The 12,828-nt window shown below is 63.4% G+C and overlaps 2 protein-coding genes across 7 annotated transcripts; one reads left to right on the forward strand and one right to left on the reverse strand.

Annotated features, from left to right (window-relative positions):
* Positions 1-302: 302 nt before the first annotated feature.
* Positions 303-7,067, forward strand: LOC127481423 (ABC transporter F family member 4-like). Of its 6 annotated transcripts, none has more exons than XM_051810715.1 (8): positions 303-396; positions 3,258-3,307; positions 3,806-3,909; positions 4,104-4,289; positions 4,914-5,066; positions 5,148-5,216; positions 5,347-5,486; positions 5,605-7,067. In XM_051810715.1, the coding sequence occupies exons 4-8, from the start codon at positions 4,202-4,204 to the stop codon at positions 6,361-6,363; spliced, it is 1,209 nt and encodes a 402-aa protein (XP_051666675.1). In that variant the 5' UTR covers positions 303-396; positions 3,258-3,307; positions 3,806-3,909; positions 4,104-4,201; the 3' UTR covers positions 6,364-7,067. The 6 variants fall into 6 exon arrangements, with proteins under 6 accessions (XP_051666675.1, XP_051666676.1, XP_051666678.1 ...); XM_051810718.1 differs by lacking the exon at positions 303-396 and adding an exon at positions 424-512; XM_051810717.1 differs by lacking the exon at positions 303-396 and adding an exon at positions 634-716.
* Positions 7,068-7,997: 930 nt separating this feature from the next.
* AMH (anti-Mullerian hormone) lies at positions 7,998-12,355 on the reverse strand. Its single transcript, XM_051810643.1, has 5 exons — positions 11,684-12,355; positions 10,569-10,741; positions 9,557-9,677; positions 9,240-9,432; positions 7,998-9,112 (listed from the first exon to the last, which is right to left on the reverse strand). The coding sequence occupies exons 1-5, from the start codon at positions 12,234-12,236 to the stop codon at positions 8,197-8,199; spliced, it is 1,956 nt and encodes a 651-aa protein (XP_051666603.1). The 5' UTR covers positions 12,237-12,355; the 3' UTR covers positions 7,998-8,196.
* Positions 12,356-12,828: the final 473 nt, after the last annotated feature.

Raw genomic sequence — 12,828 nt, forward strand, 5'->3', positions numbered from 1 at the left:
CGTGGCTGTGTCAGGGCTCCCTGGGGACGTGGCTGCAGGAACAGGGACACGGCAGGGGCCGGAGGTTTTCCTCAGGGTTGTCTGAGCCCTGCTGCTCCCAAGGGATTTCTCCTCCTCTCTCTCCATCTCCCCCGTGCCTGGCAGGTCTCTGACCCACCTCTGCATCCCTCCATCCCACAGCCGGCTCAGAGACCCCGGGGGCGCTCCCAGAGGGACGAGCCCCGTCCCGGTGCCCTTTGGAGCCCGGGGGAGCTCCCCTGCCCGGGGCCGAGCCGCGCTCCCGGGGCAGCAGCGATTGGGCGCTATTTTGCTCCTTGGGCAGCTGTCGCTGTTCATTAGCGGAGCGGGGCCAGCCCGGGGCTGCCGGCGAGGAGGAGGCAGCGCTGGGCACCCCAGGTACGGCTCTGGGGGCTTTGACCCTCCCGGTGCTCGAGGGGCACTCGCGGGCATCACCCACCGCGGGCCGGGGGATTTGGGACCCCCGGGGCCCGTCCCGGCGCTGCCGGGTGAGGGTGAGCGGGGCCGGAGGGGCGGGCGGGCCGCTATTTTTGGAAGTTTCTTTGATGTGAGTCAGCGGTAAAAGGCACCCCCGGGAACTCGGGGGGGAGAAGTCCCGGCGGCAGCGGAGCAGAGCGGATTGTTTGCTGAGCGGCTGCGATTTGGGCATTGAAGAGAGGGGCTGGTGTGAGCAGTGACCGGGATGGATGGTCGGGCAGGTGTGGGGCAGGTTCCCTGTGCGGGGTCAGGGGGAGCCAAGGGCGGGAGCTGGACCTGGGGGCTGTGGGTGACCAGCCTTTCCATGGGCAAAATGTCCCTGGCATTGGTGTCCATCCCTGGCACTGGTGTCCATCCCTGGCATTTTGGTGTCCATCCCTGGCATTTTGGTGTCCATCCTTGCCCTGCCTGGCCTGGGCACTGACTGTTCTTGGATCCCCAGCTCTGAGCTGGTCCCGTGGGATCCAGCCCCGGGAAGGCTGTTCCTGCAGGTGCCACGGCCCATCCTGGCTGGTGATGGGTCCCTGCACAGGCTGTAGAGTCTGAACTGCCTCCAGCTCCTTCCAGCAGTTGGAGCTCCATGTCCTGTCTGGCAGGACAGCCCCGGGCACGGATCTGGGCAGCTCTGGGGAGAGTGAACACCTCTGGGGAGGAACAACCAATGCCCCCCCGGCTGGAGGCTGTTTGGGCTCCTCCATCTGGGGGAGGCCCAAGAGGTGGAGGTGTGGGAAGAGCCTGGCACCCTGTGCCAGAGCCTGGGCTCAGCTGAGGGCTGGGCAGCCCCACAGGGTGTGGTGGGATGGTACTGGGCAGCCCCACAGGGTGTGGTGGGATGGCACTGGGCAGCCCCACAGGGTGTGGTGGGATGGCACTGGGCAGCCCTGCAGGGTGTGGTGGGATGGCACTGGGCAGCCCTGCAGGGTGTGGTGGGATGGCACTGGGCAGCCCCGCAGGGTGTGGTGGGATGGCACTGGGCAGCCCCACAGGGGTGTGGTGGGATGGTACTGGGCAGCCCTGCAGGGTGTGGTGGGATGGCACTGGGCAGCCCTGCAGGGTGTGGTGGGATGGCACTGGGCAGCCCCACAGGGGTGTGGTGGGATGGTACTGGGCAGCCCTGCAGGGTGTGGTGGGATGGCACTGGGCAGCCCTGCAGGGTGTGGTGGGATGGCACTGGGCAGCCCTGCAGGGTGTGGTGGGATGGCACTGGTGCTGCCCCCGCTCGAGTTCAATGACAGTCCCCTGATGTGGGGGCTGTGTGGGGTCCCTGTGTGGGGCTGGAGGAAGATTTGGGATGCCCTGAGGCCACCAATGAGCTGTTGGGTGGGCAGACAATGCTCAGAGATGGCCAAGGAGGGGCGAGAGAAGAGGTACCTTGTCCTCACTTTGAGTTGCCAACCACGGCCGTGGCTGTGCCAGCGCCGCTGCCAGGGTGTGTGAGGGTCTGCAGGAGAGGGCTCAGCCTGGCACAGGAGGCTCTTTGTGGTGGTGTGAAATCACAGGGTGACCTTGGGCATTGCGGGGCATCCCTGTGGCACCAACTCCATGGGAACACCAGCTGTGCCCAAGGAGCAGAGGAGGTTGTGCCCTCCTCAGTCTCCCTCACACTCAGCTGGGCTCTAAACCTGTTCTAAACCTGTGTGAATGGATGTGAAGCTCAAAAACATGGGAGAAAAACTCTTTGAGGAAAAATTCTGCATCTTTGTGCTTTCCCTGGGTCTGGGAGGACCCACTGTAGCCACCACGAGAGTCCTGGGGAAGGTCCATCCCTTCCCAGCACAGAAAGGACCAGACTCACCATCACTCAAACAAAACCAAAGACTGACTTATTTATCTATTAATTTTATTTTATTTTATTTTATTTTATTTTATTTTATTTTATTTTATTTATTTATTTATCTTTATTTCCTCTTGAAAGCAAATATCTTTCAGACCTTTGGTCCTTGGCCAGAAGGTTTCCTCTTATTTATCTGTTTTGCTCCCAGTATCGAGTCTTAGGTGTCATCCTGAGAACCAGTATTTCTTCTCAGAGTTCCACGAGGGGAAAATAAACTAGAAGCAGCTCAAAGGGGGCAAAAAAATATCTCCTTCTGGTGAGGGCTTGGCAGGAAGTGGCACTCAGATACCAGCAAAGTGAGGGCTGGACTTGGAGCTGCCAGGAGGGCTGAGGGGTGATGAGGTTTGTTGGTGCCTCCTCAGCCCCGTAGCCCACACAGGGCAGAGAACCCTGAGGAGCCCAACACACTCCCTAGCCCTGCTTTGTTTCAGAGCTCTGGGGACCTTCCAGTTTTCTCTCCCACTCCACAGCTGGGAAAAGCCCCAAGAGTCATCCCAGATCTCTGTTATCCTCTGGGATGTCTTGAGCTCTTCTCTGAGGTCTGGTTGTTCCACAGTACCTGGAACTTCTCCTTCTGTGAAGCCTCCAGACACGATTTCAGAGTGCCCGGGCACTCTCTGGGTTGTTCATCCCCCTGTGTGCCTTGGCAGGGGGTCACTGTCCCCTCAGCTGCAGCTCCACAGGCATGTCCAGGATTTTGGGGCTCAGAGTGCCCGACCTGCCCGGTGCTCCTGTTACACCCCGACCTCCCCAGCGCTGCCTCGACGGCCGAGGGGTTTCTGCAGCACCAACAGGGGAAACGTGGCCGTGATGTCCCCTCTCTGCAGGCCAGGGAGGGGCATCGAGGTGCCCACACCCCTCACCACTGGCAGTTCCCACCTCCCCGAATTTGTCACCCAATGCCCCCCTTTGTGCTTGTCTTTGCCAGATGCCAACACTGGGGTGAGCAGCGACAGCGACAGGAGAGCAGGAGCCCATGTAAGTGCCCAAAATGCGGGGCGAGGGTGCCAGGGGGGACCCCCGTGCCAGGGCAGGGCAGGGGGATGATTAGGGGCTGTCCCACGGCATTCCAGCCGGGAAGGCTCTGCGGGGTGTGCAGCACGTCCGTGCCGGGGCAGCCCGAGGTGCCTCAGCTGTCGCTGTCACTGATCCGTGCCCATGGGCAGCTCTGGGTGCCGCTGGCACCAACCAGGACCCAACCTCGGCCACCAAACCCCACCCAGCGCCGAGCACAGACCCCAGCGCGGCTCCCTCCCCTCCCGGCACAGCGACCCTGCCGGGATCCCCCCCGGATCCTGGATCCCCCTGTGGATGCTGCAACCCCGCAGCCCAAACCCGGCCCCAGCGCTGCTCCGGGGGGGATTCCCCAAGCACAGCCCGGGGGTCCACGGGCACCAGCCCACCGCGTGTGCCAGGGCCGGCTCGGGGCTAAGTCCAGCTTAGCAGATAAAAAATAAACGCCGATTTGGTTTTAAGGCTGCTGAGGGAACACGGCAGTGACGAGCCGGGTCGGTGCCACTCGGGGCTGGTGGCAGGAGCAACTGAGCCCAGGGGACAAGGAGAGTGTGGGAACTCCGAGTGTGAGCAGGCAAAGGGACTGGGGGGATGGCAACAGGACCGGGAGGGGTGGAAAAGGGACCGGGAGGAGCAAAGGGGGTGGCGAAGGGGCTGGGAAGGGACACAGGGTCGGGGTCTCTCTCCCGTGTGCTGGGGGGGCCCCAGACCCGCCCCGTGCCCCCCCAGCCCACCCGGCCACCTCCCCCCCTCCCCGCAGGGACTAGAGGAGGGGAGTCCCCGGTTGGTGCGTGAGCAGGACCCGGAGCAGCCTGAGCTGAGCTGAGCCGAGCTGAGCTGAGCCGAGCTGAGCTGAGCATGCCAGAGCCGGCGCCGCTCGGAGGGGACAGGAAAGCAGTGGAGAGGAAGCGGGTGGAGAAGGTGGGAGCCAAGGCAGCACCTTCAGGTAGGTGCGTGGGGAAGATTCCCTGGAAATTCCCTTCACCGGGATGGCCACCCCGGCCTCAGGTGGAGCAATCTCGTGTTCCCAGCCGGTCTGGCCACGGGAGGAGCTCTGCTCTCCACGGTCCCCTCGCAGCTCAGGGACATGGGGCTTCTCAGCCACCTGGCAAATCTCCCTCCTCCTCCTCCTCCTCCTCCTCCTCCTCTCCATCCTGCCCAGATTTTCTGCTGGAGGGGGAACACGGGCAGAGGTTTTCCCAGCGTGATCCCCAGGATATTCTAATGCCACTGTAGCCCAAACCTCTCAGGCTCAGCCCCCTGGGACACTCTTCTCCCCACTCCTGCAGTGCAAACACCTGGCAGGAGCAGGGCAGAGAGCTCCCTAACCCTAATCCTGACCCTAATCCTAACTCTGACCCTAATCCTGACCCTAACCCTAACCTTTCCCTGCCCCTTCCCTTGCCCCTGCCTGTGTCCCTGGCCCTGGCCCTGGCCCTGCCCCTGTCCCTATCGTTTCCCGGGGTGGGCTGTGCAGGAGGATGTCGAGACTCCTTCCCACCCCCATCCCAGATCCCTTTGTCCCTTCCCAGTTCTCCCATTAACTCTGTTTTCCCTGGGGGGTCCCCAGTGCCCAGGAGCCTCCCGGTGCAGAGCAAGGCAGAGCCCCCCAGCCTGGAGCCCTCGGAGGAGCCGCTGCTCTGGGAAGGGCTCACCCTCAACAAGTGCATCCTGGTGGCCTCCGTGGTGGCCCTGCTCAGTGTCACCTTCCAGGTGCTCCAAGGTGAGCTGGGGCTGCAGGGAGGGGGACAGGGTGGCCACACCCTACTGCCACCCCCTGCCTCTCTCCCCTCCTCTCTTCCAGCACCATGTTCCAAGGAGGGGATCACCCGAGGCCGGCAGGAGCCTCCACCACCACCTCCTCCCCTTCCCGGTGGGTTCAGAGCTCCGTGTTGTCCCAGTCCCACAGATCCAGGCTGAGATGGGGCCACATCCAGGGCGGGGTGGCCCATGCCTGGGACATCCCACCCAAACATCCATGGCCTGTCCCTCTCCCCTCCCAGAGGTGCTGAGCCCCAAGGAGGAGGTCCCAGAGGTGGGGACAGCCCGTCCTGTCCCACCGGAGAGCAGCGCGTTGGAGGGTGGAGAGGAGGAGGAGGAGGAGGAGGAGGAGGACGATGACAGCGAAGCCGACAGCAACCTGGTACGGGGCCGGGGCACCTCCTGCAGGGGGAGCATCTTATCCCTGGGGGAGGGATGGAGGAGGGTCCCGGGCTCCAGGGCTGTATCACCACGTCCTGGTCCCCTCTGTCCCCACGCAGGCAGAACCCTGGATCTTCAAGAAGTGGTTTGGCCGCGCAACTCCAGAGGATGAGGACAAGGATGAGGACAAGGATGAAGTTGAGGATAAGGGTGAGTATGAAGACAAGGATGAAGAACCCACAGATGTCCCCGAGGTGCCACTGGCTGCAACAGAGGTGAAGAAGAGTCAGGAGAAGCAGGAGAAGAAGGTGGAGAAGGAGGTGGAGAAGGAGGAAGAGAAGGAAAAGCAGGAGGAGGACGAGGAAGAAAAGGAGGAGAAAGAAGAGAAGGAGGAGGAGGAGGAAGAAAAGGAGGAGGAGGAAGAAAAGGGGGAGGAGGAAGAAAAGGAGGAAGAGGAAGAAAGGGAGGAAGAGGAGGAGGAGGAGGAGAAGAAGAAAAAGGAGAAGAAGGAGGAGAAGAAGGCCCGGGAAGGCCGTGCTGTCCATGCAGAACGCAGCAGACGGAGAGAGGCACGAGCCAAGGACAGGACACCAGGGAACAAACCTGGCAGAGCTCCCAGGACCCCCAGGGACCCTGAGCAGCAGCCTCAGAAGAAACAGGACCGGGAGAGGAAGGAGAGGAAGGAGAGGAAGGAGAGGAAGGAGGGCCGGCGGGAGCGGGAGGAGCCCAGGAGGGAGGGGGGGAAGGGCCGTCCTGGCAGGGCAAACGGCGGCCGGGAGAGCCCCAAGAGGGACTGGAAGCAGCAGAAGGGCAGGAAACCCTGGGAATCAGCTCTGGGCAAGGATGGCAGGGCCAGGGAGGGCAAGAGGCGCGACTGAGGCCGGGGCGGCCAAGGGGCTCCGGATCCAGGGACACCCAGGGGGATCCAACCCACCACTGCCCCCAGCTCCTGCCTGTTCTCCAGGGACATCCCTGGGCCATGGGCAGCACCCCAGGATCCCTGAGCAGCAGCAGAGCAGCCCAGGAGCCTGGCACGAGCCTCCCCGGGGACTTTGGGCCCCCCTGGATCAAATGGCCAAAGGTGACCTGAAAGGACCCGGGGAAGGAGCTTCTCTTCAGGCTTCGTGTCCTGCCCCGTCCCCACCCAAACCCCCTGCAGGTCCTTCCCACCCACGGGGTCATTTCCACCCAGGGCAGCACAGTGGGGTCCCACTGACCCCAGGGAACAGAGTTGGTCTCCAGACTGTGCAGCTCTTCAGTTACTGGTTTTATTTAAAGCAAATCAAGAGAGAAGAATATCCTGGGTTACAGAACCAGAGGGACATCGGGGACAGACCCCCCCGACCTCACTCGGTGCCATCGCTGAGGGTGGCACAGAACTTGCAGGAAACAGAACCAGGTTGGAGCCCCTCACTGGGGATCCCTTCAGGCTTTGCCTTCACCTTTCAGGAAGGAAACACAAGTGCAAACCTCACACAGCACTGGAGCCACTGCAGGAGACGCTCACAGCCCCAACCCATGGCAGGTTTTGGTATTTGCTGAGTCAATAGAGGTTAAAATAAACTATTTTCATTTTTAATAAGGTGTTCAACTGGATGTTTAAAAAGAAATGGGGAAAAAAAAGAAAAAAAAACAAGAAAAGCCCTTATCCCTGGCTGTGTGTGTGTGTTTTCTGTGCCCCCCAGAGCTGAGGGGCTCAGGGGTAACCCGGGTCCCTGTGGGGCTGCAGGACAGGGCCAGTGGGTGCCAGCTCAGCCCTGTGGGGACACTGCAAAGCCCAAGAACTGCTCCCAGCACCGGGAGGTGCAGCCAGGACAAGCTCAGGAGCTGCTTCCCAAGGGTTTGGCTCCCTGTCTGAGGGCTGGGCTCAGCTGGAAAGATGATCCGGGCGCTGATGCCAGCGGGGACACGGAGCAGGTGCTCTGGCAGCCGTTTGCTCCCGCTCCCATTAATGGTGTGAGAGCCCAGGAGGTGTAACGGGATCACTCCCTCCCTCCCTCTCTCTGGGAGTGGGGTCAGGGCAGGGTGACACGAATGTGACCTGGCCAGGAGCCCCAGGCCATGGCCAGTGGGTCCCCACAGCCCCAGTCACACAGGGACAGTCCCTGCAAGGGGGTTTGGCCTCTTGCTCTGCTGTCACAGGTGGAGTCCTGTGGCCAGGGGGGCTAATGATGGGCTGGGAAATGGCCAGAGGATGCTGCGAGGCTTGGAGGAAGCAACACCTGCCCTTCCCAGCCACTACAGGAGCAGAAAGGCAGAGATAAATAAGTGCAGTCTTGGCTGGATCTGCCAAGCTTTGCCCTCCCCCCACAGCCCCACAGCCCAAAGCTCCCCACAGGGTCAGAGCCCGCGGCAGCTCAGCCCTACAGGCATCCCCAAAATCGGCAGTGGGGACACATCAGGCTGTGGAGAAGCCCCCAGGGACAGGCAGCTCCAGCTGCAGAGGGACTGTGAGGAGCAAAGGAGCTGCAGGGGGTGGCAAAGGGGCTGGGAGGGGATCAGGAAGGGGCTGGGAGGAGATGGTGAGTGGGCTGGGAGGGGATAGCAACGGCGCTGGGAGCGGTGGGAAAGCGACTGTGAGGAGCAAAGGAGACACCAGAGAAACCTGAGAGACACTAACGAGCCAAACCGTGGGGAAAGGACACGAGGGAGCTCCCGTCTCCAGGGGAAGCACCAGCTCCAGCTGCGGGGGGGGCGGGCCGGGAGGAGCCTCACCGACACCCACACTCCTCTGCCACCATGTTGGGGAACTTGCGGACCTCCAGCCTCTCCGGCGAGAGGCTGATGATGAGCTGGTCGGAGTAGCGCACCGGGACGCAGCAGGGCGGGCGCTGCAGCGGCGCCCCCCGCTCCTGCATCCCCAGCAGCAGCACCGTGTGCGAGTAGTAGCTGGGCACGCGGGTGGACAGGGGCAGCCTGCAGGGCCCCTCGCAGTTGTTGGCCGCGTACACGGTGGGCATGACGATGAACTTGCGGTCGTGCAGGTCGATGGTGAGCTCCTGGAGGCGGCAGTGGGCCGGGGGCCGAGCGCTGCGGTGCTGCCGCTGCACCTTCCTGCGCTCCTGCCAGCGCGCCCGCACCGACTGCAGCGCCTTCAGCAGCAGCAGCGTGTGCAGCTTCCTGGAGCCCGGCACCCGCTCCGGGGCCTCGCCCTCCTCCCCGCCCCGCGGGAAGTAGCAGAAGCTCAGGAGGTGCTGGAAAAGCGCCGTGTTGGCCTGGAAAGCCGGGATGTCCCCCAGCTCCTGGATGACCCCCCGCAGTTTGCCCGTGAGCAGCTCCAGCACGGTGCCCTCGGGCTGCCAGTGCCCCAGGAGCTGCTCCAGCACGGCCCCGCTGTCCTGCGGGAACAGCAGCACCGAGGGCTCCTCCGACTGCACCAGCCGCTCCAGCGCCGCCTCCCCCGACAGGTTGAGCAGCTGGTGAGGGAGGGTCTCCATCGCCTGGAAGTCCAGCCAGTGGTGGGCGCTGGGCTGGGGGGGGAGCTCGCTGGAGGAGCTCAGGACCTGCCGGATGAAGCGGGTCAGCATTCCCAGGAATTGGCTGCTGCTCCCGGGAGCTGGGGATGAAGTGTTGGCCTGGCTCGGGGCCATGGGGGTCGGCAGCTCCTCGGTCCCGGCCTGGGGTGGGCTGCAAGGAGAACACAGGGAGGGTCACGGGGTCCTCGTGTGCCCTGGAGGTCTCCACATCCTCCTGCCGTGGTCCCACATCCCCTGTCTCCCAGTCCCTGTGTTTTCCCATTCCTAAGGCCACGGACCTGAGCTGTGGGTACGGAGCCGTGTCCACCACCCCATCAGCAGAGAGGTAGGAGGAAGGGGCCAAAGCCTCCTCCTCCCCCTCCCCCGGCCGTGCCTTGGCCAGCAGCAGCAGCACTGGGGTCATGCGGGTGAAACACTTGTCATCGGAGCCGAACAGGAGCTGCTGCACCTCCGAGGGGGGCAGGGGGGCACCTGGGGGGGCGAGGAGCGGTGAGGACGATGATCTGGGGTCTGCTGCGTGTCCCCACAGCCCCTCGGGGGTGGAGAGGACCCCAAACGCCCGAGTGGGGACGCTCGGGCGGGTCCCCGTCCGTACCTCCCTCGGCGCCGCGGATCGTCAGCGATGCCGAGAAGCGGAGCTGCTCCGGGCCGCGGGTGACGGAGCCGGCGGCGGCTCCCAGGACCAGGTACTGGGTGTCCCTGGACAGGCAGAGCCTCTGCGCGGGGGCGGGAGACACGGCAGAGCCGGGGACGTGGGTCAGACATCACGGGCACACACCCACGTGTGGTCCCTGCGGGCTCGGGGTCACCCAGCCCGCGGTGGCCCCGGGAGCAGCGACATGGGACGGGGGCTTCGCCCCCACACCCAGAGCTGCTCCGGGAGCCCACGGGACCCCCGGGTGGGCAGAGAGCCCCGGGGCAGGCGGGGACCGGGACCCCCAGACAGGGCTGGACACCCCGGGCAGCCCCTCCGGCCCTGCGGGAGCTGGGAACGGGGTAAGAGCTCCATCTGCAGGCACGGCCCGGGCGGCGGGAGCGAGGGACGGGGCGGGAATGCCGGGATGGGATGGCAAAGGGATGGGAAGTGTTGGCAAAGGGACTGAGATGATGCCAAAGGGACTGGAGGAGGGGCAAAGAGTCTGGGAAAGGATGGTGAATGGACTGGGAGGAGATGGCAACAGGACTGGGAGGGGTGGAAAAGGGACTGTGAGGAGGAAAAGAGTTGCAGGGGGTGGCAAAGGGACTGGGAAGGACCGGCAAATAGACTGGGAGGGGATCATGAAGGAACTGGGAGGAGATGGTGAAGGGACTAGGAGGGAGTGGCAAAAGAACTGTGAGGGGATTGTGAATGGATTGGGAAAGGTTGGCAAAGGGACTGGGAGAGGATGGTGGACTGAGGGGGAGGAGATCACAAAGGGACTAGGAGAAGATGGTGAATGGACTGGGAAGGGATGGCAACAGGACTGGGAGGGGTAGAAAAGGGGCTGTGAGGAGCAAAGGAGCTGCAGGGGGTGGCAAAGGAACTGGGAGGGGATGGCAAAGGTGCTGAGCAGCAGGGCCGGGACACTCCCGCCCCAATCCCATCCCGGCCCGGCCCCCCGACCCACCTGGTCCCTGGCCAGCCCCGGGCCCGTGACCAGCAGCTCCTGCGGGCGCCCGGAGCCCTCGGGCCGGCCCAGGTAGAAGAGCATCGCGGCCGCCTGCAGCTCCCCCAGCGCCCGGCCCAGCTCCGCCTGGAAAACCAGCTGGAACCGCAGCTTCGCCTGCGCTTCCCACTGCACTGGAACGGGGGAGACACGGGGTGAATCCCCCTCCGGCACCGCGGGGCCCCCGGGGGGTGAGGAAGGGGCTTCAGGGCTGAGCCCCGTTCCCACGCAGGGACCAGAGGAGCTGGGACAGGAGGGACAGGGTGGAAAAACACGGCAAATCCCAGTCCCCGGCCCCGGGGAGGTGGCAGGAGGCAGATCCTGCACCCGGAGAGAAGGGGCTGCCACCCCCAGATCCCCATGGAAATCTCCTCTCCAGTGCCTCAGGGACATTGTGGCCACTTCCCCACTGCCCGGCACTGGCGAGTTCAGCTGCAAATCCAAACCGCGGGAGGGGAGGAAGGGATTCCAGGAAGAGGGAAACACCCCTGGCTCTCTTGCTACGGATAAAACAGCGGGTTGTGCTCCCCCTCCAGCGCCGGGCTCATGCCCAGGATGGGACAGGGGAAGGTGTTCCTGGTTTCTCCTTAAGGCTGAAGCTGCAAGAGCAGCTCCACAGCCCCCGGTGCGGGAGGGGGCTCAGGGCACAGCGGGACCGGCCAGGTCCGACCCTCCCCTCTCTTAGAGTTGGGACAGTGTCCAAACCCACATCATCGAGGCAGAGAAACACTCGTACTCGTGAGAGCAGAGCAGAGCCCACCAAGAATGTGACACCCGGGTGTTAGTCACAGGCAGGGGCAGAGGCAGGGACAGTGCCCTGTTGCTCAGTCCATCATCTCTGCTAAACTTCCTGAAAAATGTACCCAGAAAGACACAGCGAAGTACCAATTTTACAGCAGTTTTAAAGAAGCTTTAGCACTTACAATGTCTTTCTCTTATTTTAAAGGGAATCCAACCCCTCAGGTCTAATAACGTGTTTAAATCTGACTTAGGGCCAGCAAACAGCATCGCCCGCCATCCCAAGCCCTGCATCCTCCCCGCTCTGCTCCTCCCCGGCGCAGGGATGTCCCACCAACCTTCCTCCAGGTGCAGGACGAGGAATCGCTCCGGGCCCGGCTCCACCACGTGCCCGTGGATGCGCTGCAGGGGATGCGGAGCCGCCGCCGCCTCCGGGGCCGGGCACAGCCCGAAGCTCCGCAGGACGCTCCCGCCCCAGGCGCGGCGCCGCCGCAGCGCTTTGATGAAGCCGCTCTCGTAGTGGGTGAGGACCCCCACCACGTCCAGGTGGCCCGGGGCGACCCCGTCCCGCTCCATCCTCACCCTGCACACCGGCCCCTCCAGCCCGCCCAGCGGCCAGGGGTGCGCGCTGGAGCGGGGCCGGCCCTCCTCGGCCATTCCCTGCGGGCATTTGGCTCCTGGCTCGGGCTCGGGGAAGAGGCGAGTGGCCCTCCTGGGTCTCCCCGCCCAGCTGGGTCCGGCTGGTTCCTGCAAACTCGCATTTTCCCTATTTCTCCCCTCTGCTTCCAGCTCCTCTGGGCTCAGGGAATTCCTCTCCCCCTTCCTGGGCAGCGCTGCAAGGGGAGGGAGCAGCACCAGGCACAGCAGGAACACCCCGAGAGCAGCTCTCATGGTCCCACCTCAGCTGTTCCCAGCTCTGCATCCCAAACTCTCCCAGGGAGGGAGGACTCTCCCTTTTAACCACGGGTGGCCTTGAGTGGCCCAACACACCTCCCGTGGGCAGCCCCGGGGCCTGTCCTGCCCGAGGGGAGGCTGCAAAGGACCTTTCTTTGTTCTATTTTTGGGTTTGCAGCTCGTTTTGGAAACGGGAAAAAAATGCAAAGCTCTTCCCCCGCTCGTGGGGACACACGGCCTTGACTTGGGATGTTTTCTAAAGGAGGGTGGATGTCTGGGCTTGGATCCTCACGGGGACTGGCACATCCCATCCCATCAACACCGGGAGAGAGGGATGAGCCAGACTGGGAGGAGGGGGACAGATACAGATAATGGACAGAAACTAAGTAAATGTATGGAAAGCATTCCGTCCTGGCTGGAAAACCTCCCCCTCGGCTGGTACCTCACACCCTGCAGCTCGGAGAGGCCACCCTTGGAAGGAGCTTCGTCCTGGGAATGAGGATTATGAGGGGCAGCAGCAGCCTGGGGACTTGGAACTCTTCCCTCAGAGGGAAATTATTTTCCCTCCATGAGATGCCAATCCTCCCTG

This window comes from Manacus candei, unplaced genomic scaffold (assembly GCF_025592945.1).
Source record: "Manacus candei isolate 608988 ecotype Guabito, Panama unplaced genomic scaffold, ASM2559294v1 h1tg000078l, whole genome shotgun sequence".
Classification (NCBI taxonomy): Eukaryota; Metazoa; Chordata; class Aves; order Passeriformes; family Pipridae; genus Manacus; species Manacus candei.

Excerpts from the sequence above, each read along its gene's own strand:
- LOC127481423 (XM_051810715.1), top strand. The coding sequence starts at position 4,202 with ATGCCAGAGCCGGCGCCGCTCGGAGGGGACAGGAAAGCAGTGGAGAGG. Across the intron at positions 4,290-4,913 it reads AGCCAAGGCAGCACCTTCAG|TGCCCAGGAGCCTCCCGGTG; the intron begins GTAGGTGCGTGG and ends GGGGGTCCCCAG. Across the intron at positions 5,067-5,147 it reads CACCTTCCAGGTGCTCCAAG|CACCATGTTCCAAGGAGGGG; the intron begins GTGAGCTGGGGC and ends CCTCTCTTCCAG.
- AMH (XM_051810643.1), bottom strand. The coding sequence starts at position 12,236 with ATGAGAGCTGCTCTCGGGGTGTTCCTGCTGTGCCTGGTGCTGCTCCCT. Across the intron at positions 9,678-10,568 it reads CGGGGCTGGCCAGGGACCAG|AGGCTCTGCCTGTCCAGGGA; the intron begins GTGGGTCGGGGG and ends GCCCCCGCGCAG. Across the intron at positions 9,113-9,239 it reads GCTCCGTACCCACAGCTCAG|CCCACCCCAGGCCGGGACCG; the intron begins GTCCGTGGCCTT and ends TTCTCCTTGCAG.